The 23,490-nt window shown below is 41.9% G+C and overlaps 1 protein-coding gene across 1 annotated transcript in view; it reads right to left on the reverse strand.

The window, feature by feature from the left end:
• Positions 1-23,490, reverse strand: part of col4a1 (collagen, type IV, alpha 1) — an 88,325-nt gene that overhangs the window by 28,939 nt on the left and 35,896 nt on the right. The window contains exons 6-30 of the mRNA XM_063006605.1: positions 23,304-23,366; positions 23,033-23,086; positions 22,909-22,935; positions 22,235-22,309; positions 22,075-22,137; positions 15,965-16,000; positions 15,842-15,877; positions 14,630-14,710; positions 13,039-13,074; positions 12,872-12,925; positions 12,209-12,244; positions 12,088-12,132; positions 11,960-11,992; positions 11,781-11,841; positions 9,045-9,080; positions 8,733-8,879; positions 8,550-8,627; positions 6,803-6,877; positions 4,939-5,009; positions 4,018-4,209; positions 2,823-2,991; positions 2,621-2,713; positions 1,522-1,626; positions 1,346-1,443; positions 1,111-1,261 (exon numbers count right to left, since the gene is read on the reverse strand). Of these exons, the coding sequence (XP_062862675.1) occupies positions 1,111-1,261; positions 1,346-1,443; positions 1,522-1,626; positions 2,621-2,713; positions 2,823-2,991; positions 4,018-4,209; positions 4,939-5,009; positions 6,803-6,877; positions 8,550-8,627; positions 8,733-8,879; positions 9,045-9,080; positions 11,781-11,841; positions 11,960-11,992; positions 12,088-12,132; positions 12,209-12,244; positions 12,872-12,925; positions 13,039-13,074; positions 14,630-14,710; positions 15,842-15,877; positions 15,965-16,000; positions 22,075-22,137; positions 22,235-22,309; positions 22,909-22,935; positions 23,033-23,086; positions 23,304-23,366 (1,915 nt within the window). The remainder of the gene's footprint in view (positions 1-1,110; positions 1,262-1,345; positions 1,444-1,521; positions 1,627-2,620; positions 2,714-2,822; positions 2,992-4,017; positions 4,210-4,938; positions 5,010-6,802; positions 6,878-8,549; positions 8,628-8,732; positions 8,880-9,044; positions 9,081-11,780; positions 11,842-11,959; positions 11,993-12,087; positions 12,133-12,208; positions 12,245-12,871; positions 12,926-13,038; positions 13,075-14,629; positions 14,711-15,841; positions 15,878-15,964; positions 16,001-22,074; positions 22,138-22,234; positions 22,310-22,908; positions 22,936-23,032; positions 23,087-23,303; positions 23,367-23,490) is intronic.

Below are 23,490 nucleotides of genomic sequence, written 5' to 3' on the forward strand. Positions count from 1 at the left end.
ACTTGTGAACACCTCTGGTGTCCACCCATTATTACATTTACATTTTCATTTTCAGCATTTAGCAGACGCTCTTATCCAGAGCGACTTACAGAAGTGCTTCCACAGTGAACATTTCATTCCTTAAGTTTAGATAGACAACAGTCGAAGAACACAACTCTGCTAAAACCTGTTAGAACCAAAGTGCCCTTTTTTTTTTTTTTTTTTTTTTTTTTTTTTAAATGGAAAAGATTGGAATAAAGTGTTAGTAAATAAGTACAAATCAGCCTAAGTGTTTAGTAAAAAGGTGGGTTTTTAATCGTTTTTTGAAGACAGCAAGAGACTCAGCTGTTCGGACAGACAGAGGAAGTTCGTTCCACAATTTGGGCGCTAGAACAGAGAACAGCCTTGATGCTTGTCTTCCTTTAGTCCTGGATGGAGGCTCAAGTCGAGCTAGACTAGAGGCTCGGAGGTTGCGTGGTACAGAGCGGGGTTTGATTAGACCCCGAAGGTAGCTTGGGGCTGGTCCATTTTTGGCTTTGTAGGCGAGCGTCAGTGTTTTAAACTGAATGCGTGCAGCTACAGGAAGCCAGTGAAGAGAACGCAGCAGTGGGGTGATGTGGCAGTGTTTAGGTTGGTTAAAGACCAGACGGGCAGCTGCATTTTGAATGAGCTGTAAGGGTTTAATAGTGGCCATGGGAGCTCCTGCCAGGAGGGAGTTGCAGTAGTCCAACCGAGAGATTACAAGTGATTGCACCAGAATCTGGGTAGCTTCTCTGGAGAGAAATGGCCGAATCTTCCTGATGTTGTACAGGAGGAACCGGCACGATCTCGTCATGTTGGCTATATAAGGAGAAAAGGTCAGCTGTTTATCCAGGACAACACCAAGACTTCTTACCTTATCAGATGGTCTAATCTGGAAGTCATCCAGAGAAATGACTAGGTCCTGGGTTGGAGACAGATCTCCAGGAATGAGCAACATCTCTGTCTTGCTGGGATTAAGTTTTAGATGATGAGCTGACATAATCTAAATTGATGTCAATTATTATTACAACTATATGGCCAGTAGGTGGCAACTGATCTTTAAACCAAAAAGAATATTCCAAATTTCAGAATGATGCCAGTATACAGTACCTTTTACACCTTGAGGTCCAGGTTGCCCAGTTCGTCCCTCTTTACCAGGGATTCCTGGCATTCCTACGTTGCCCCTCTCGCCTGGAAACCCCTGCAGTCCTGGCTGTCCTATGGAGCCCTTGGGTCCTCGCAGGCCGATGCCTGGTTCACCCTGTATTATATAACACAAGTCAGTATAAAGGCAAGACTTGTTAAATGGGAAGTCATAAAAACAATTTTGCCTATCCTATCATACCTTTTGTCCTGGTGTCCCTGGATGTCCAGGAAAACCTTCCTGGCCTGAATTACCAGCATCTCCAGGGAGTCCAGGTGCTCCTGGTATACCAGAGTAACCTGAACAAGAAATAAAATTATATTTCTCAATTTGGCTTAATTTATAATAACACATTTTAGAGCTGAACTGTAGTTTACCTTTTGGTCCAGGTTGACCAGGAAGTCCAATTCCTGGAAGGCCAGGATCACCCTTTTGCCCATGTGATCCTCGCAAACCTTGATCTCCAGCAGGACCCCTTTCACCTTAGGAAGAAGTACACCAAACATTACGATAGATGTACCAGACACAATGTTGACTACAGTGGATTTAGAGGGTTTTTTTCCCTCTTCCTCTCTGTCCCAACTTTTTCTCTGATTTTCCCCCCAATCTATGTGGCTTATGTGTACACTCTGCACACCGCAGCAAAAGTGTGCATCACGTTTAAATGCACCCTAACTGAACTGGCTAAGGAATATGGTATTCCAAGAACCCCCGCGATTAAGAAGCCTAATGAAACAATATAGAAGTAAAAGTTTTGCCGCATCTCATGCACCCTAACTGAACTCGCTAAGAAATATGGTATTACAAGATATCTGCGATTAAAAAGCTTAATGAAACAATATAGAAGTAAAAGTTTTGCAGCATCTCATGTGCCCTAACTGAACTCGCTAAGGAATATGGTATTCCAAGATCTCCGTGATTAAGAAGCTTAATGAAACAATATAGACATGCAACATCGTGCTGGTGCTGCTGTGGTACCATCAAAGATTTGCACAGTGTACAAACCACCTTTTTGTTTTGTGCCAGTTAAAGTTTTCCCAAACTTTTGATGATTTGGGTCTTGGAAAACTTTTAGCTTTTCTTTGAAAGCTCTTTACAATCGGCCTCTGACTGCTGCAGACGGCATTTTTTTAAGACTGCGCTTAATGTCACCAACCAGTGACTGGACCAAATACGGCAAGTAGTGCTGTGGGAAATCATAAGAATGGTTACATGAATAGAAACATTGTAGAAATTAAAGAGGATCATTTATAAACATAGTTTTAAAAATGATGCATTGATTTAAAATATTAAAAAATGCGTCGAAGTCATTGACTAGGTCGACCAATCGCGGCAGCCCTAGTCAGTACAATACTTTTTCATGAAAAAGAAGGCAATAACTTAATTAACTGCATTTATTTTGTGTAGCTGATACGAAACAGTTGGTCAATATTTGGCCATAAAACAGAAAATTGGAAGAAGCTAAATAAATATTACCTTGAGGTCCAGGTGTTCCACTCTCTCCTCTAAGTCCTGGTGGGCCTGAAGGTCCTTGTGAACCCACACTTGTTCCAGGTAGACCTTTAGCTCCTGTAAAAATAAGAAAGTACAAAAAGTGACAAATTACATATTTATACCTAACTTCATAAAAATGCCAATGTAATGTATACAATATATAGAGAGAAGGTAAATTACTGACCTGATAATCCTGGAGAACCTGGCTGACCAGGATGTCCTTGACTGCCTTTCTCCCCAGGCTCTCCTTTGCGACCAGTACCTGGAAAACCTGGGGGTCCTCTCTCACCAGGGGGCCCAATGGCACCTGGATCTCCATCCTGACCCCGATCTCCTTTTACACCTTCTCTAGCCTTTAGTTTGCAGATTACAAATACACACATTAAAAACAAATCACAGTGGTACCTTGTAACTCGACCCTATAAACTGGAAATCTTTGAAACTGGCCGCACTTCGTGGAGACATTTGTACCCTTAAACTCAACATTTCCCTTAAATTCAACATGTTCAGCCTTTAAAAAAATATATTTATTTAATTTTAAATTAACAATAAACAGATGCTTTGTTCAGCGTTTGGCTTGAGCGGTGCAGGAAAACGTCATCATGCGAATATGAAACGAATCTGCATTTGTGTGAAATAACCGTCAGATTCACTCTGAATGAGTCCACATGTATCTGTGTTTAGTTGAATTTTCCTCCTGTTTCACTTTTAAACTTGTGTTACAGCTCAGGGTTCAGCTTTTCTGAGTCTAAAATGCTTATCATAAAGAAATAAAGTTTACTGTGGGTTAATGATTAAAGAATGGCACAGGAACACTAAACTTCTCTTAATTATTACTGCTCATAAGTTCTCTCCACTAATGAAGTTTTAGTGCACAAAAAAATGGAAAAGCTCTCATATGAATGCGCCTTTACTGAGCGGAATATGGTATTCCAAGGTGAAGCATCTCCACGATTAAGAAGCATAAGGAAACAATAAAGAAGTAAAGGTAAAGTGCAGGTTTTATTGTATTTTTATATTGATTTTAACTGTTTTTAATTGTGTTTCAGTTTTTTATATTATATGTGTGTTATTTTTTAAGTGTCAAAAACAACCCCATTATTTTACATTAGCCTAAATATATGCAGTTCCACAGGACCATGGAACACATTAACAGGTTTCCCATACATTCTTATGGAACAAATACCTTGAAACTCAACGTTTTTAAAACTCGACACCACTCCCAGAACCACTTGACGTCAAGTTTCAAGGTACTACTGCACTACTACTGCAATATTGTTATATTTTGGGTTTAGAGATCCAAGAAAATAATACCAGTAAATCTTATGTAGTGGTATGAGTAATTATTTTATCATGAGACAAAACCAATTAGCACTTACCGGTTCTCCTTTGGGTCCAGGTGCGCCTGGATATCCATCTCTACCAGGAACTCCGTCTTTACCTCCCAAACCTTTACTGCCAGCAAGCCCAGGTAAGCCCTTCTCTCCTTTCAGTCCTGGTGCTATATAGATATCGCCAGGCTCACCTTGTGCCCCTGGGGCACCCATCAAACCTGGGGAACCATCTAGACCCTGAAGATAAAAACAAGATTTTAATGTTCCCGCAATCATGCAGGTGTTTTATAATACATACCTAACAGAGTGTACTTTAACAATTAACAATTATTATTATTTGATACTGTTTTTTTTTTTTTTACTGGCCCATCTGACGTGAAGATCAGCAGTGGGGCTTACCTATGGAATAATTTATTTCATATATGACATAATATGGAATCAGTTCGTCTTGTACAACAGTTTCCTGTGCCTTATTGAGCATTAATTCACTCCAGTGGGAGTGTTTCTATTTAACAGGGTTTATACCTCACAGTCAGCTTCTCTGTGATGCCAGACTTGGTCTGGTTTTCTGCTTTTCAGCCATTACAACAGAACCACCCTGGATGAGCAAGCTGCCCAAGAGGCAACAACATAACCCTATTTTGGGGCCCCACAGTTGGACACCTGGTGGGCGTGGGCTGTGCTAGTTAAATGGGGTGCGACTTGGGCACTGCTGCTATCGGCTTGTTCCACTGCATTTGTTTTCCATCTGCCTTGGCTAAGGATCCTGCAAATTGGGTTCATTTTCAATTCTTGAGGTGTGGGGCTACACCTAGACCTGCGTATTACAGTTTTTATGTAAAGTGTTACAAGAACATTGATTCATTCAAGGAACAACCTATTGTGGAACAATGATTTCAGATCTTCACCCCTCACCAAGATCTATTTGTGCAAATTAGTATACACTGAAGTGGATTAATCACTTACATCTCTTCCTGGCTCTCCAGCATGGCCAGGCTGACCCTTTTCACCTTGAGGGCCTGCTCGTCCAGGATAACCTAAAAGAAAAACATTATTTGGATAGGTTATATGTATGTACAGAAAAATAAGGTACAAATGAGTAAAGATACTGCTAAAGGTTTTATATGTGCCTTATATATGTGGCATACGTATGTGGTAATATTGAGAGTGACATTTGGTCACAAATAAATAAACAGTCACAATTTAATAACTTAAACTGTCAAGATCTGATTTGGTTCTCCTCTCCATATGTAGTCTATTATGGGACATGTCATGCCTCACTACTGAGACACCAGGGGTAGGCCCACATCTGCAAGAATTTAAAAAATTAACCCAATTTGCTGGAAGCATAACCAAGGTAAAACAAAACTGGGGCTAAAAAGCCACAAACAAAACACAAATAAATGCAGTGGATAAAAAAATGGAAAAAAGTAAAAAATTAAAGACACAAAAACATCTGCAGCCCACAATGGAAAAATTGATAGAAAAGGAATAGTACAGAAATGAAAACTGGTTGTCACAATTTGGCCAGCTGCTCACAGCATCTGTGACAAAAATAATTATAAAAAAATATATAATAAAACTCAGAAAAACCTACAAGCAGCAACTGGCAGAGCCCACACCCTGATGGGATCAAGTGTGAGGTCCCTTTCTAAAAAGGGCCATCACATTACCTCTGGGGCAACTTGCATGTTCATGGTGGTTCCCAGAAAAGAATAAAAGTATGCTGGCCTCATACACAAGCAGAAAACCACACAGGACCAAGCCCGGCAAGAGAACCCAGAGAAAGCAGGTTGCCAAAAGAGGAGCTGGCAAGAAAGTGTAATAAATAGAAACACCTACACTTACAGCAAATTAACCCTCAACAAGGTGTGAAAGAGAAAAAAAAACAGAGCCAGCTGGACTTGGTCTGGTGAAAACAGACCTCTGGTAACATATGTTTCTGAGGTAAAAAGCAATACAGCATATTTACTTACTTGCCTACAGTGCTTTTAAAAAGTATTTACCCCCTTGACTAAGTTCCTCTATTCTTGCACATTTGTCATTCTTTCATATTTCGGATTATAAAATTACTTTTATTATTAGACAAAGATAATCCAAGTAAACACAAAATGCTTTATAAATGAATAATGATTTTATAGTTCAAGAGAAATACTGTTCAGCTGAACCCAATATGAAAAAAACTGTCCTTAAGATACTAAATTAACGTAAACCAAATTAATGTTTTAATTATATTAGCTACACCCAGGCATGATTACTGCCAGAACTATTAAATCGAAACATCAACTAAATAGAACCAATCTGGCAACATAAAGCAGGCTAGTCTCAAAAAGCAGCACATGGTGCCATGTTTTAATGAGTTTCATAATACCTGAAATAAATAATTTCTGAAATAAACATGTTCAAAAAAGTCTCTATGAGTGTTAGCCCCTGTCCTTATACCCAGCATTACAGGGCCAAATACTTTTTTTTCACAGCATTGTATTCTAAAAATACAAAAGACTACCACTAGTTCACCTGCAGGCTCTTACTGTGAAGCCAAGCTGGTGTAAGACATACAAAATGTGGCTTGCCATTGTCTCAAACAAGTAGTTAATGAAAATATGTCATTTTAGCATTATTAGCATTAATATTGCCTACGTAGATGTGCAGCTTGCCCATGCTTTTGCCACTGATGTTTGAACTTGGCCATGACCAAAACACACAGCACCAATCATTTTACACTAGACACTATTTTAAAGTACTCATGTAATAAGACAGAAGAATCTTTATTCTATAATTACCTTTATATTTATTACAAGATGATGTCCTCATAAAAAAGTAATCTTACCTTGTTCTCCTTTGGGTCCTGTAGATCCAGGAACTGTAGCTGAAATGCATGCTGTACACGTGTCACCTTTGTCACCTAAAATGGGAAACAAAGTGTGACTTAAAACCTTTTTAAGAACTATCAACCTAATGTCCCAGGTGAGACTGTAAAACCCAAAAATAAGTTTAATCAAACAATTTATGATACTCTAAACCAAAATTAAATGGAATGCTAGGAAATAAAGCGCTTAGCTGTGCATTTATAAAAATAATAAACAGCAGGGAGGTGTGATGTTGAACTGTTACTGAACATTTACAGATTCAGTTGGACATATTCAACCCCCTAAAAAAAAAAAAGTATTTAAAACTCTATACATCTGTGCAGTGCTAGACTTTGATTTATAGGGTGGTAGCTGGAAAGTTGCTGGTTCAAGCCCCACATCTGCAAGGTTGCCACTGTTGTGCCCTTGAGCAATGCCCTTAACCCTCACTTGCCTGCATTGTACATGGTCACAATTGTAAGTTGCTTTGGATAAAAGCGTCTGCTAAATGCCTAAAATGTAAATGTAATGATTTAAATTAAACTTGTATCAGCTGATAAATACACCAATTAGGCATAACATTATGACCATTTTCTCAATATTGTGTTGGTCCCTTTTTTTCTGCACCATACGCAACAAACTGTGATGCACTGTGTATTCTGACACCTTTCTATCAGAACCAGCAGTAATTTCTTCAGCAATTTCAGCTACAGAAGCTTGATTTTTGGATCAGACCATGCGGGCCAGCCTTTGCTCCCCACATGCATCAATGAGCCTTGGTCGGTTTATCCCTGTTCCTTCCTTGGACCACTTTTAATAGATACTGACCACTGCAGACCAAGAACACCTCACAAGAGCAGCAGTTTTGGCGATGCTCTGACCCAGTCGTCTAGCCATCACAATTTGGCTCTTGTCAAACTCACTCAAATCCTTACGCTTGACCATTTTTCCTGCTTCTAACACATTAACTTTGAGGATAAAATGTTCACTTGCTGCCTAATATAGCCCACCCACTAACAGGTGCTGTGATGAAGAGATAATCAGTTATATTCACTTCACCAGTGGTAGTATTTTAGAGTAGTATTTAGTATTTTAAACCTACTGCTAATATGTATGACTGATATTGGGTTCCAACATGATTAAATCATTGGGATTAAACTCAGTAATGACCCTTAATTTGCTGTGATTCGACTGTGATGTATTATATAAACAACACCCAGATACTGTATGTGTTTAGACTCTATTGCAACCATGATGAAAACTGGCATTATTTGCAGTATTGTATGAACACTCACAGCTTATAGCACAGCAGCAAACTTGCCAGGTCATGGGATGACGCTTCCGGCAATCAGGGTCCTTACACAGCGTATGAAGATCCCACCCACACATAGTCTGGTCCCCACCCTGCAGATACGGTGGCCAATTACTATCTGCTGCAGGCATCGCCAATTATGCCCGCCAGATGGCTCCCAGCCGACCGGTGACAATGCCGAGTTTCAAACCGAGGAGTTCAAAATCTCAGCGCTGGTGTGCTAGCGGAATATCCCGCTGCGCCACTTGGGTGCCCCTTACAACTGTATTTATCATCAAGCCACAATAAATGATGCATTTACCCACTTTCTAAAAGGAACAAAAAACTTGCAATAAACATTGCTCAATAGAATTAAGTTATAAACACTCAAGAAACAAACAAGTTGAAGTATTCTAACACGTTCTATGCCTATATACCTTTCTGTCCCACTTCTCCCTGCAACCCAGGAGATCCAGGAGGTCCTTCTGGTCCACTCACACCATCGCAGTTATCAGCTGCAAAAAATGAAAGACAGAACAATCCATTTAATTACATGATTTTTTTTATTGTGAGATCTTATAAACTGATGGTCTAAGCATTGTAAACCTTGCTGCACTTACGTATTGGTCCTGGAGGTCCAGGAGAACCAGGAAGTCCATCAGCTCCTTTTGGTCCTTGGAGAGATTCTCCAGCAGCTCCTTTGTCTCCCTTCTGACCAATCTCTCCAGGAAATCCTCTATCTCCAGTACGACCTGGAATGTTCCTGCCTACATCCCATCAGAAATTTAAAGCAAGAACAAAAAAGTATAAGACATCTTTTTATAGACTTAAAGATATTTAGATATATTTAGAGCTGTATTGTTTAATATTGTTTGATTACTTTTTTTTAAGAACCTGTGTTGAACAGTTGTGATATTATAAACTGTTTTTACCTGGGGCACCAGGATCTCCAGAAGGCCCAGGTAGACCTGTGCAAAAAAAATTTAAAAATAAAGATTAGTTACCCTTTATTAAATTTTAATACAGTGGTACCTTGTAACTCAACATCCCCTAAACTCAAAATCTTTTAAACTCAACGTCCTTTGTCGAGAAATTTGTACCCTTAAACTCAACATTTTCCTTAGTCAACCTGTTCACCTTTTTTTTTTTAACTGATTTATTTAATTTTAAATTAACAGTGAACAGCCGCTTTGTTCAGCGCTTTGCTTGAGCGGTGCATAAGTCGTCATTAAAGTGCGCATATGAGACAAATCTGCATTTGTGTGGAATAACTGTCAAATCCACTTTAAAAGCTCCATATGTATCTGTGTTTAGCTGGATTTTTCTTCTGTTTCACTTTTAAACTTGTGTTACAGCTCGGGGTGCTGAGAAATTGTAAGAATCAGCTCTTTTTTTGAGAGAATATAAAACGCTTATCATAAAAAAAGGTTAATGTGACAATGTATTAAAATTATGACATGGGAACACTAAACCTCTTATAATTATTACTGCTCATAAGTTCTCTCCACTAATGAAACTCCTCGTTCGTTTTAGTACAATAACTCAACAGTTATTTATTTTTAACTGTTTTCAATTGTATTTCAGTGTTTTTATATTATATGTGTGTTATTTTTAGTGTATAAATGTCAAAAACAACCCCATTATTTTACTTTAGCCTAAAATATATGCAGTTCCACAGGACCATGGAACACATTGGCAGGTTTCCCATACATCATTACAGGAAAAAATACCTTGAAACTCAACACCTTTAAAACTCAATGCCAGTCCCAGAACCAATTGACGTTGAGTTTCAAGGTACCACTGTAATTAAACAAATGGCGTAAACTATAAATTCTCTGCCATGCATGAACTCTGATATTGACCACTTTTCTGGATAGCGTTGCACAAAGAATACTTCAATTTATCAAAATTGCATTGTTAAGGTAAGGTAAAGGCTGAGACTTCTGTTTCTTTGACGTTTTTATGGCGCATCAGGGTAGAGTCATGGTATCTTCTCAGCATTTCTAACATGATGAAAGCTATTGAAGGTAACCAGAGTGAGGTAAAATAATTCATAAGAACACAGCTATCACTGGTCATCTATTCAATGTTTTTTTACTTTTTTAGTAATCTTGACTCTGTGGCACTTCCAAACAAGAGGCACTATTTAAATAGATCATTAAAATGTATTTATTATGTATAGGTCCAGAATGACTGGTAAATTGGTTAATGGGCAGCGATTGCCTAGTGAGTAGAGCTATGCATTAACAAGACTGAACAACCAAACAGAAGACAGAATGTTCTAGAGAAACATTATCCATCTGGCCACCAGGAGTCAGAATCCACATGATCAATCCACTTGGAACTTTACTTACTTACTACTGGCAGTACTTTAAACCAAGCTACCATGTGTTTGGAAATGCTGTGTACAAGTAACTTACACTGATCAGCCATAACATTAAAACCACCTCCTTGTTTCTACACTCACTGTCCATTTTATCGTCTCCACTTACCATATAGAAGCACTTTGTAGTTCTACAATTACTGACTGCAGTCAATCTGTTTCTCTACATACTTTTTTTGTCCTGCTTTCATCCTGTTCTTTAATGGTCAGAACCACCACAGGACCACCACAGAGCAGGTATTATTTAGGTGGTTGATCATTCTCAGCACTGCAGTGACACTGACATGGTGGTGGTGTGTTAGTGTGTGTTGTGCTGGTATGAGTGGATCAGACACAGCAGCGCTGCTGGAGTTTTTAAATACCGTGTCCACTCACTGACCACTCTATTAGACACTCCTACCTAGTTGGTCCACCTTGTAGATGTAAAGTCATGAATTGTTCATCGTCTAGACCAAGGGTTTTCAAAATTTTTGGACATGCGCCCCCCTTCGTGTGCCAACCGCCAACTTCGCATAAAATGAATCGACTCCTGAATCACTTATATCAATACTGTGAACAGAGCATCTCTCTTAAAGACACACACACGTCCTATAACAGTTGTCGCTGCTTTTGTCACCGGTTTATCTTCACTGTTAGCCCTATTTTGAAGGTTTTTTTAACTGAATAACATTAAACGTGCATGTGTGCGTGGTCAGTGAGACTAATCAAATATGTCTCCCGTGAGTGAACAATGTATTGCTTTAGTTTTAGAAGTAAAAAAATCTCGTTATGCCACGCCCCCTGGTCAGGCACTCGCGGCCCCCCAGACAAGTACTCTAGACCTTCATCAGTGGTCACAGGACGCTGCCCACGGGGTGCTGTTAACTGGATATTTTTGGTTGGTGGACTATTCTCAGTCCAGCAGTGATAGTGAGGTGTTTCAAAACTCCCATCAGCGCTGCTGTGTCTGATCCATTCATACAAACACAACACACTAACACACCACCACCATGTCAGTGTCACTGCAGTGCTGAGAATGACCCACCACCCAAATAATACCTACTCTGTAGTGGTCCTGGGAGAGTCCTGACCATTGAAGAGCAACATGAAAGGGGGCTAACAAAGCATGCAGAGAAACAGATGGACTACAGTCAGTAATTGTAGAGCTACAAAGTGCTTCTATATGGTAAGTGGAGCTGATAAAATGGACAGTGAGTGTAGAAACAAGGAGGTGGTTTTACATGTTATGGCTGATCAGTGTATATCTGGTGTTTTATTACTATAAGGCCTCTTATGCCTTGCTTACCTTTCACTCCCTGTGTTCCAGGAGTCCCTGGAGGCCCAGGGGGGCCAGGTGGACCTTCAAACTTTAATGAAAGAAATCATTTGTAAATAGTCAATGTAAAATATTACAAAGAAACCAAGCAAATCATAAATGACAATAAAGTCTGAAAGTTACTATATGCAAATTGTATTGCCACTTACATATCCTGGAGGTCCTCTTTCTCCCTTTTCCCCCTATTTCAAAAATATCAGTGTCAAATCTTATGAAGAATTACAAAACTATATTGATTTTTCTGTTGCTTTAGCAGGTCAGTAAAAAATTTACTTACTTGATAACCTTCAAACCCTGGAATTCCAGCATCACCCTTTCCCCCCTGTTGTAGAAAAACACTATAAAACAGTCTGCACATAGGAAACATGCACCACCTGATATACAACATATAGGCATACCTTAACTCCATCCTCTCCATCCTTTCCTGGTTTTCCCTAATTGAAAAAATAATAAAATAAGTAAAACCAAAGTTTTGTTTGTGTATTTTATACATCAACTAGGCATAACATTATGACCACTGAGAGGTGAAGTGAATAACACTGATTATCTCTTCATCATGGCACCTGTTAGTGGGTGGGATATGTTAGGCAGCAAGTGAACATTTTATCCTTAAAGTCGATGTGTTAGAAGCAGGAAAAATGGTGCAAGCGTAAGGATTTGAGCGAGTTTGACAAGGGCCAAATTGTGATGGCTAGACGACTAGGTCAGAGCATCTCCAAAACTGCAGTGTCTGCAGTGGTCAGTATTAATCAAAAGTGGTCCAAGGAAGGAACAGTGGTAAACCGGCGAAAGGGTCATGAGCGGCCAAGGCTCATTGATGCACGTGGGGAGCGAAGGCTGGCCCGACATCCAACAGTCGAGCTACTGTAGCTCAAATTGCTGAAGAAGTTAATGCTGGTTCTGATATAAAGGTGTCATAATACACAATGCATCGCAGATTGTTGTGTATGGGGCAACAAAAGGGGAATCAACAAAATATTAGGAAGGTTGTCATAATATTATGCCTGATCGATGTATATCTATATTTATAAAAAGGCTTTAAAAAATAAAATGTTACTTACTCTCGGCCCTGGAGGTCCTTGTTCACCTTTCATACCTGCCTGAAATTCTGAACACTAGAAATAGCCAGAACGATAGACAGATAAGTTTTTTAAACAAATTTGATTTTAATTCAGTGAATCTACAGGTACAACGTTTACATTATGCCTAGATGTTAAGGATCACTTACCCTTTCTCCTTTATCTCCTCTGGGTCCTCTTTCCCCCTACAGAAAAAACACAGAGTTCAATGCTTATTAATTTATCCATACATGGTGACTGCAAAGCTACACTACATGTGAACTTGAACCTCAAAAAAATGCATGGCAAAAGCTAACACCAGATAAAATGAAGGCACCAAGAGAACAGCTACAATGGCTCAAACTGCAGATTATTTTAATTCTGGTGATAATGTGAATGAGTCTTAACACACTATCCGACCCTAAATTGAAAAAACACCTTGATGAGGTACAGACTAAGAGCACACGACCTGGCCGTGGAGACGGGGCAAAACACGCGGTCCTGGCTGCCCCTGGAGGAGAGGCTGTGCCAGTACTGCACTCTCAGTACAGTAGAAACAGAGCTGCACCTCCTCACCCAGTGTACCAAGTACCACCACATCCGGTCCCAATTCTTCCCCAAATTTAACAACATCATCCCCAACTGCAACTCCCCCCCAGACCCCGACAAACTGCCCCACCTACTGGGGGAGCACAGAGAGAGCTGCACACTAGCAGCACTCTACACACACACCTGCCACCAGGTGAAGGACAGTGGGTGACCATGTCTCACACACATGCACGCATGCACACAATCTAATTTTTATGACTACCTCATAAATGTTAATGTTACCTTTTTCATTGTTATTATTTGCACTGTTTTTATTACTATTTTATTCTACTTGCACTTGTAACTATTTTGTATATATTTGGTCTTTCTTATTGTTATTTTTCTTTTCTCTGTAACTGTAGCTTTGGCAATACGAATGTCCTTATTTGTCATGCCAATAAAGCTTCCTTTGAGTTTGAGAGTCTTAACACACAGTGCCTCAAACCCTTCTTTGTATAAGGCTGCATTGCCATCACATGCCATATGCCAAAGCACCTAAATTGGGCATGCAGGCATTGCACTGGACATCAGAGCAATGGAAAATGGTTGAATTGTCCAGCAAATCCTTCTCCAAGAACTTATGGGTGTCCAGGCTGAGATGGCACCAGGATGCACTGCAGGATAATCTAAGTGGAGATGGTGAATGACTGAGAGCAGTGCATGACTCTCCGTACACTATACTGCTCTCTGTGTCAACCCTTTTTGGGCAGGTAAAAAGAGCAGTTAGCAATTTCACTGTGTCAAATGGGGCACATGTTAGTGATGACACTTATCAGTCAGGGTAGGGGTCTGCAGCATTGGAGGACAGATACTACTGGGTAATTGGATATGATTAGATTGAGCTAAAATGTATAAATAGAAAAATTATTATTGAAATTTAATTACTACTTAATATCTATTTAATCTACTTCTTATTAACATATAATTTGATCGTTTTTAATAAATCACAGTGAAACCAAAAACATTAAATATGTTTGGCCTTTTTTTTGGAATTTTTTCTAACTTGTTAAACTGCTTCAATTAATTCGTTTGGAATAAACCCATTTATACCCAGTTAAAAACATAGGAACCCTCTGCATTATTAAATACTAAAAATAGATTTGATAAAATTCTCAAAAAAAATAATTAATCTATAAAAAACAAAGTTAATTAAAGTTACAGACAAAGCCATACCTTTAGGTAATACGTCTCATCTTTTGTATGCTCTGAGGGGATCCAAGGAGGTCCTGGTGGGCCTTGGGTGCCTCGAGCACCCTAGTAAAAAAAGGTATGATATTCATTTTACACATTTTACCTTTTCTTAATTTAATGAAAAAAAACATAGAATGCAATTAATATTCAACCAAATGACACAAGGATGTGTTTAAATTATTGTATGTTTGTTGAAAGTAAGGCTTTGGAGGACACACAGAAGAGGGGACTGATTTTAAAGGCTTTCTAATTTTTTAAACTGTGAACAGCTTAAGATAACTTATGTTTTTATGTCCATAAAATAATGTGTTTATGTGGATTATCTGTGTATTGTTAATTAACATCGCACACATTAAATATATCAGTCGATCAGACTGAAAAATATTTAAACTTCCTAGTGGTTAGAAGTGTGCATAACATAATAAGCTTAAAGCTAATTTAGAATAATAATTTAGAATTCTTGGAGATTTTCTAAGAATTAACATAAAAAAAAAAAAAAATAAAAAAAAAATAATATATATATATATATATTTATATATTTTGTTAATTACAATTATAACATCAAGTTTTAGACTTTGGTTACATTCATGACAGGAACGGTAGTTATTCATTACACAAGATTCATCAGTTCACAAGGTTATATCAAACACAGTCATGGACAATTTAGTGTCTCCAATTCACCTCACTTGCATGTCTCTGGACTGTGGGAGGAAACCGGAAACGGGGAGAACATGCAAACTCCACACAGAAAGGACCCGCACCGTCCCACCTGGGGATTGAACCCAGGACATTCTTGCTGTGAGGCGACAGCAAATATTTATATATGTAAGAGAAAATAAGTAAATATATATATGTACATTTTAAACATCAAAGTCAGTGTCCTTAACATCAGGATCAAATTTCTGACCCTAATACACTACAGTAATACATCTAATAGATTCAGTAAGACCTTCTTTTGAAAGAATATATGTCTTGGTGATGTCATTATAGGTATATTGAATCAGGAAAGTGTAAATGTCTGTACTGTGATGCATCCCCTTGAATACAACCCATAGTGATTACTGCTACTGTATGAATTATGAAGATCAGAACATTTCTGGCTGATATATTCTGTATGTGCATGACTTTTAGACAGGTAATGGATGATCTGATTAGCATGAAGAACAATCAACAACTGTATGCAATCTTATTTACCTTATCTCCCTTCTCACCGCTGAATGAAATTTCAGACTGCAGTAAAATGTACACAGCCATATATTAGTTTAATATTTACAAAAACATCATTTATTGATTAGCAAGTAATAAAATGTTACTTACAAGTGGGCCAGGAGGACCAGGGTCACCAGTATTTCCCTAAGAGGAATGGTCAGTGTTAGATGTAAATTTTCAATTTAACTTAAGTTCTGCAAATATCATGTGGCTTAATTAGAAACAGTATATTCTTTCTGGGTATACAATTACTGACTGCAGCCATTTAGTTTCTCTGTACATTAATCATGCCCCCTGTACCTCATCTGTCATTACAAAGGGCAAGTATCAGCTTTATTAGTGTCACGCTTGGAGCCTCAGGGTGATCCTGTGCTCCAGTGTGCCACGCCCTTCTCTCCCCAGTCTCCAACCAGCCTCCCTCTCCTGATTGGTTAGCTGGGGCTAATTAGCCCCAGCTGCTACTATTTAGGAGAGGCTCAGGGAAAGGCTGGTTGGAGATTATTGAGTGTAACGCTGTCTGTTTGCTCCTGGTAACTCTGTCTGTTTGCTCCTGGTAACTCTGTCTGTTTGCTCCTGGTAACTCTGTCTGTTTGCTCCTGGTAACTCTGTCTGTTTGCTCCTGGTAACTCTGTCTGTTTGCTCCTGGTAACTCTGTCTGTTTGCTCCTGGTAACTCTGTCTGTTTGCTCCTGGTAATTCTGTCTGTTTGCCCCTGGTAACTCTGTTTTACCTTCCTCCTAGCTCCTGTCGGTCAGTTTAGTCTGTTTCGTCCGTTTAGTCTTTGTTCCGTCCTGTTTAGTCTTGTTAAGTCTGTTTAAACTGTTTAGTGTGTTTAGCAGTTGCCCCTTTGTTTGTTAGCTCAGTTTGTTAGCCTTTGTTTATTAGCTTAGTTCATGCACGTTTAGATTAGTCTGTTTAGCCACGTTAGTCTGTTTTACCCTGTTAGTCTGTTTAGCCCCGTTAGTCTGTTTAGCCCCGTCGGTCTGTTTAGTCCTGTTAGTCTGTTTAGCCCCGTCAGTCTGTTTAGTCCTGTTAGTCTGTTTTGCCCTGTTAGTCTGTTTAGTCCTGTTCAGTCTGTTTAGTCCTGTCTAGTTCTTGTTTAGCTTAGGGTTTAGGTTTCCTGTGTGTTTAGTTTAGCTTTAGTTAGCTTAGCATAGGTTGTGTGTTTGGTTTTGTGTCCTGTCTTGTCTTTATCATTAAAATATCGTTTCTTTCACACATCTCTGCGTTTGTGTCCGCCCATCCTGTCCGTCTAGCCCACAAACCGTGACAGAATAATCTCCCCTATAGGACACAGCGAGATGTTGCTGGTTTATTCTTTCCCAGACTTTGGCTCTATGAGGTTTCCTCTAGTCTTCCCGCTTAGTAGGCCGGCTCCTTATGATGGAAGCAACCATAGGGTTGAAGGCTTCCTTCTCCAGAGCCAGCTCTACCTGCAGAACCTTCTGGACCCCCAGCCAACTGAAATCGACAAGGTACGATTTATGATGTCTAGACTGAGGGGTGCTGCTCGTGAGTGGGCTAAGCAGCGTTGGTCTGACAGGGGAGTTGTGCTGAACTCGGTGAAGGATTTTGAGGGCCTCATGAGAACCAAATTTTCATGTAGCAAAGTGCCCACTGCAGCTTATACCTGGCATCCAGTGCCCACTGGGGAGGTTAAATTTTCCCCAGTGCCCACTGCGGATGTGGTCCAGGAGCCAGTGCCCGCTTATAAAGCTCGTGACTGTCCCAAGTCCACGTTAGGAGCCAGCCAATATTATTTAGGTCCTGTTTCCTGTTACGACCCCAATGGCTCCGGGGGTCCTTCTGTGTGTTCACCGGCTCCAGTGTTTTCGCAGCTGAGCCCAGTTTCTCCAGGGTCCAAGCAGCTGATTTCGGATGCCTCTCCAGTGTTTTCGCAGCTGAGTCCAGTGTCTCCAGGGTCCAAACAGCTGGCTTCTGACGCATATCCAGGGTCCAAGCAGCTGATTTCGGACGCCTCTCCAGTGTTTTCGCAGCTGAGTCCAGTTTCTCCAGGGTCCAAACAGCTGGCTTCTGACGCATATCCAGGGTCCAAGCAGCTGATTTCGGACGCCTCTCCAGTGTTTTCGCAGCTGAGTCCAGTTTCTCCAGGGTCCAAACAGCTGGCTTCTGACGCATATCCAGGGTCCAAGCAGCTGACTTTGGACGCCTCTCTAGTGTTTTCGCAGCTGACTTTGGACGCCTCTCCAGGGTCCTCGCAGCTGAATGACGTTTCTCCAGTGTTTTCGCAAGTGACTTTGGACACCTCTCCGGGGTTCTCACAGCTGTATCAAGGAGTTTCTCAAGGATTTTCGCAGCTGACTTCAGACGCCTCTCCAGGGTCCTCACAGCTGAGTGATGTTTCAATAGTGTTTTCGCAGCTGACTTCGGACGCCTCTCCAGGGTCCTCGCAGCTGAATGACGTTTCTCCAGTGTTTTCGCAGCTGACTTCGGACGCCTCTCCAGGGTCCACGCAGCTGAATGACGTTGCTCCAGTGTTTTCCCAAGTGACTTCGGACGCCTCTCCAGGGTCCTCGCAGCTGAAGGACGTTTCTCCAGTGTTTTCGCAGCTGACTTCGGACGCCTCTCCAGGGTCCACGCAGCTGAATGACGTTGCTCCAGTGTTTTTCCAAGTGACTTCGGACGCTTCTCCAGGGTCCTCGCAGCTGAGTGACGTTTCTCTAGTGTTTTCGCAGTTAACTTTGGACACCTCTCCAGGGTTCTCACAGCTGTTTCAAGAACTTTCTCAAGGGTTTTTGCAGCTGATTCCGGACGCCTCTCAAGGGTCCTCGCAGCTGAATCAAGGAGATTCTCAAGGATTTGTGCAGCTGATTAATGACGTTTCTCCAGTGTTTTTGCAGCTGACTCTTGACGCCTCTCCTCAAGGGTCCACGCAGCTGACTCCGGACGCCTCCTCTCAAGGGTCCACGCAGCTGACTCCGGACGCCTCTTCTCAAGGGTCCTCTCAGCTGACTCCCGAAGCCTCTTCGCCAGGCTCACCGCAGCTGACTCCCGAAGCCTCTTCGCCAGGCTCATCGCAGCTGACGCCCGAAGCCTCTTCGCCAGGCTCACCGCAGCTGACTCCCGAAGCCTCTTCGCCAGGCTCACCGCAGCTGACTCCCGAAGCCTCTTCGCCAGGCTCACCGCAGCTGACTCCCGAAGCCTCTTCGCCAGGCTCACCGCAGCTGACTCCCGAAGCCTCTTCGCCAGGCTCACCGCAGCTGACTCCCGAAGCCTCTTCGCCAGGCTCACCGCAGCTGACTCCCGAAGCCTCTTCGCCAGGCTCACCGCAGCTGACTCCCGAAGCCTCTTCGCCAGGCTCACCGCAGCTGACTCCCGAAGCCTCTTCGCCAGGCTCACCGCAGCTGACTCCCGAAGCCTCTTCGCCAGGCTCACCGCAGCTGACTCCCGAAGCCTCTTCGCCAGGCTCACCGCAGCTGACTCCCGAAGCCTCTTCGCCAGGCTCACCGCAGCTGACTCCCGAAGCCTCTTCGCCAGGCTCACCGCAGCTGACTCCCGAAGCCTCTTCGCCAGGCTCACCGCAGCTGACTCCCGAAGCCTCTTCGCCAGGCTCACCGCAGCTGACTCCCGAAGCCTCTTCGCCAGGCTCACCGCAGCTGACTCCCGAAGCCTCTTCGCCAGGCTCACCGCAGCTGACTCCCGAAGCCTCTTCGCCAGGCTCACCGCAGCTGACTCCCGAAACCTCTTCGCCAGGCTCCACGCAGCTGGCTCCTGTTCCCGAGTTGGCGCATCCCGATGGTGCTCCTGTTCCCGAGTTGGCGCATCCCGATGGTGCTCCTGTTCCCGAGTTGGCGCATCCCGATGGTGCTCCTGTTCCCGAGTTGGCGCATCCCGATGCCGCTCCTGTTCCCGAGTTGGTGCCCCCTGATGGCACTCCTGTTCCCGAATGGGCGTCCCTCGGCGACGCTCCTGTTCCTGAGTTGGTGTCCTCCGACGGCACTTCTGTTCCTGAGTTGGTGTCCTCCGACGGCACTTCTGTTCCTGAGTTGGTGTCCTCCGACGGCACTTCTGTTCCAGAGTTGGTGTCCTCCGACGGCACTCCTGTTCCTGAGTTGGCGCCCCCTGATGGCGCTCCTGTTCCAGAGTTGGTGTCCTTCGAAGGTGCTTCTGTTTCCTCGTTGGCACTCCCAGATGGCGCTCCTGTTTCCGAGATGATGCCCCCAGATGGCGCTCCTGTTTCCGTATTGGCGCCCTCCGATGGTACTTCTGTTCCAACGATGGCGCCCCCCGACGGCGCTTTTGAACTCTCGTCGGCGCTCCCCGACAGCGCTTCTGGTCTCCTATCATGCCTACCGCAAGGCATATTAAATAACTTCAAATTTGCCCCTCAGGGTCCAGGACCTCCTTTTTGTTGTTGGTTTTTGTATTGGGCACGCCAGGAGTCGTGCCTTCGGGGAGGGGCCTACTGTCACGCTTGGAGCCTCAGGGTGATCCTGTGCTCCAGTGTGCCACGCCCTTCTCTCCCCAGTCTCCAACCAGCCTCCCTCTCCTGATTGGTTAGCTGGGGCTAATTAGCCCCAGCTGCTACTATTTAGGAGAGGCTCAGGGAAAGGCTGGTTGGAGATTATTGAGTGTAACTCTGTCTGTTTGCTCCTGGTAACTCTGTCTGTTTGCTCCTGGTAACTCTGTCTGTTTGCTCCTGGTAACTCTGTCTGTTTGCTCCTGGTAACTCTGTCTGTTTGCTCCTTGCCCCTGGTAATTCTGTCTGTTTGCCCCTGGTAACTCTGTTTTACCTTCCTCCTAGCTCCTGTCGGTCAGTTTAGTCTGTTTCGTCCGTTTAGTCTTTGTTCCGTCCTGTTTAGTCTTGTTAAGTCTGTTTAAACTGTTTAGTGTGTTTAGCAGTTGCCCCTTTGTTTGTTAGCTCAGTTTGTTAGCCTTTGTTTATTAGCTTAGTTCATGCACGTTTAGATTAGTCTGTTTAGCCACGTTAGTCTGTTTTACCCTGTTAGTCTGTTTAGCCCCGTTAGTCTGTTTAGCCCCGTCGGTCTGTTTAGTCCTGTTAGTCTGTTTAGCCCCGTCAGTCTGTTTAGTCCTGTTAGTCTGTTTTGCCCTGTTAGTCTGTTTAGTCCTGTTCAGTCTGTTTAGTCCTGTCTAGTTCTTGTTTAGCTTAGGGTTTAGGTTTCCTGTGTGTTTAGTTTAGCTTTAGTTAGCTTAGCATAGGTTGTGTGTTTGGTTTTGTGTCCTGTCTTGTCTTTATCATTAAAATATCGTTTCTTTCACACATCTCTGCGTTTGTGTCCGCCCATCCTGTCCGTCTAGCCCACAAACCGTGACAATTAGGAACACATGCCCTGTTAGCAATCATTGCATGTATACAGTTAGAGACTAGAACTGTATTCATTTTCTAGCACAATGTCAGTTAATCTTTCTCCAGTCTTGTAGTAGTGGACACTATCTGATCACAGTATTTACATTAAGGTACTTAAAATCCAATACAGAGAATATTCAGATCTCATATTACATACACATGATCTGACATTCATATGAAGTCAAGGGCCTCTGCTGGACAATTTTGTAACTTGCTGGCTAAGGGAAAATATCCAAACATGAAAATGTGCCACATATTTGACAGCATTTTGGATCAACCTACTTGTGTGAATCATCCTTTTCCCACTTGAAAATAATTAAGTCTAAATATCGGTCCACCCTGCTGATGAACACTTGGAAGACTGCTTGAGAAGTGGCATCAGCAGCTACTGTCCAGACTACATAAACCTGGCTGACACCATTCAGTGCAAATCATCAGAATAAGGTTAGTGTAATGCTAAATATCAATATAGGAACTGACTTGCCATTTAAAAAAGCTTCAAAGCTTTTTTTTAAAAATGATGAGGTGAATCTTTTTAAAAAGTAGATTGAGATGACATGACTGAAAAAGTAGATCTCAAACCACAAAAGTATGGGCCCCCCTGATTTAGCAGATATTGTCATCCAAGGTGACATACAATTGTGATTGAATATAATGCAAGCCATTTAGGACCATCTCATGGGAAGTGGTGGGGCTTGAACAAGCAAACATCTGATGAATTGTCCAGCAAACACTGGAGGTACTACCACTGTCACTGGCTGTGCCTTTCTATTGATAAAGGAGGTACAAGTCAGGTAAAAAGTCTACAGAGCAGCAAATGGGATACAATTAGTAATTAACAGACAGTAAATGCTGACAGTAAATTTTGTCATTTACACATAATTACTCACTTTTTGCCCTAGTTGTCCAGGTGGCCCAAAAGATCCTCGTTCTCCAGGGATTCCTGGTGATCCCTTGAAAAAAAAAGTTTATTAAACACTAATATCACTGATAGAAAACGTACATATGAACATGTGTACAAATGCATAACTGCTTTACAGCTACACTCACTTTCTGTCCTGGTGTTCCTGGAAGGCCTCTATCACCTTTTTGTGGAATAAAGCCAACAATACCTCCTGGATCACCCTGCAAAAATGAAACATGGGTTTGATGGCAAGCATTTATACTTCTTTGGATTAACACATTAGGCAAAACCAAGCCCATAAAGAGGGTGTGTCTGTACAGAAATATGAGAGGAGGATAGTATTCAGGCTGAATGTTGCTGTATGGCACGCACTTTGCCAGCTGTGCAAACATGCCACCCCATTTGTATGTACATTTTATCACACACTTAGGGAACACTGGGTGCAAGTTTGGAATACGCTGTACAGGATGCCAGTCCATTGCAGGGCTTCGGCCATTCATAGCCAATCATGTCTGAGTAGACGCCCGCTGAGATTCGAACGTGGTTCTCAGTGGTGGTGGGCAAACTTAATAGATGTACCACCAGAACACCCATTGCATTTTCTCCCTTTTTCACCCGATTTTAGCATAGTCAGTTTGTCTTCCACTGCTGTCCTAACCTCTGCCACCTCTGTCTGCTAACCAGGGTCCTTGCACAGCGTTTGAAGACCCCACCCACCAGGTTCGGTCATTTCCCCACCCACCAGACAGTAACAATATGAACATGCGAGTCATCCAAAAATAAACAGTATATCATTATTATTTGCAGGTTTTCCTCCTACCTTCATTCCTGGAAGACCTGGAGGACCCTAAAAAACAAAAGCAACAACATCAATTAGACTTGCAGTTTTAAATGAATGAAACAAACATGAATAGTTTTGTGTGTATTGCAATTATTTTTCTTACTTGTAGTCCCAGCACTCCTGATATACCTGGGATTCCATCTCTACCATGCTCGCCCTGTAACACACCAATAATTCTTTTAGAACTATTTTATTTTGAATAGGTTCATTAGTGTTGATCGGTCATGCAGAATTTTATTCCACTATAGAACACTATTCCAGTCATTTTGTTAAATATGGTCAAGTATAAAAGGACATGCAGTCAGAAAATCATCAATAAAAGCAGAACATAAATAAACTGTTAATACAGTAGTAATAAAATTAAAATTGCTTACCTTAGTTCCATTGCAGCCTGGGATACCAGCTGGTCCCTGTGGGCCATCCTGACCTGGGATGCCCTGAAGTAAAAAATACACAAAACAGACATTCAAATCAACCTACATACACATTAAAAACAAATAATTCAGGGGGTGCAGCGGTAAAAACACACTAGCACACCAGAGCTGACTTGTGAGTTCAAAT

The sequence above is a fragment of the Trichomycterus rosablanca genome, chromosome 12 (genome assembly GCF_030014385.1).
Source record: "Trichomycterus rosablanca isolate fTriRos1 chromosome 12, fTriRos1.hap1, whole genome shotgun sequence".
Lineage (NCBI taxonomy): Eukaryota > Metazoa > Chordata > Actinopteri > Siluriformes > Trichomycteridae > Trichomycterus > Trichomycterus rosablanca.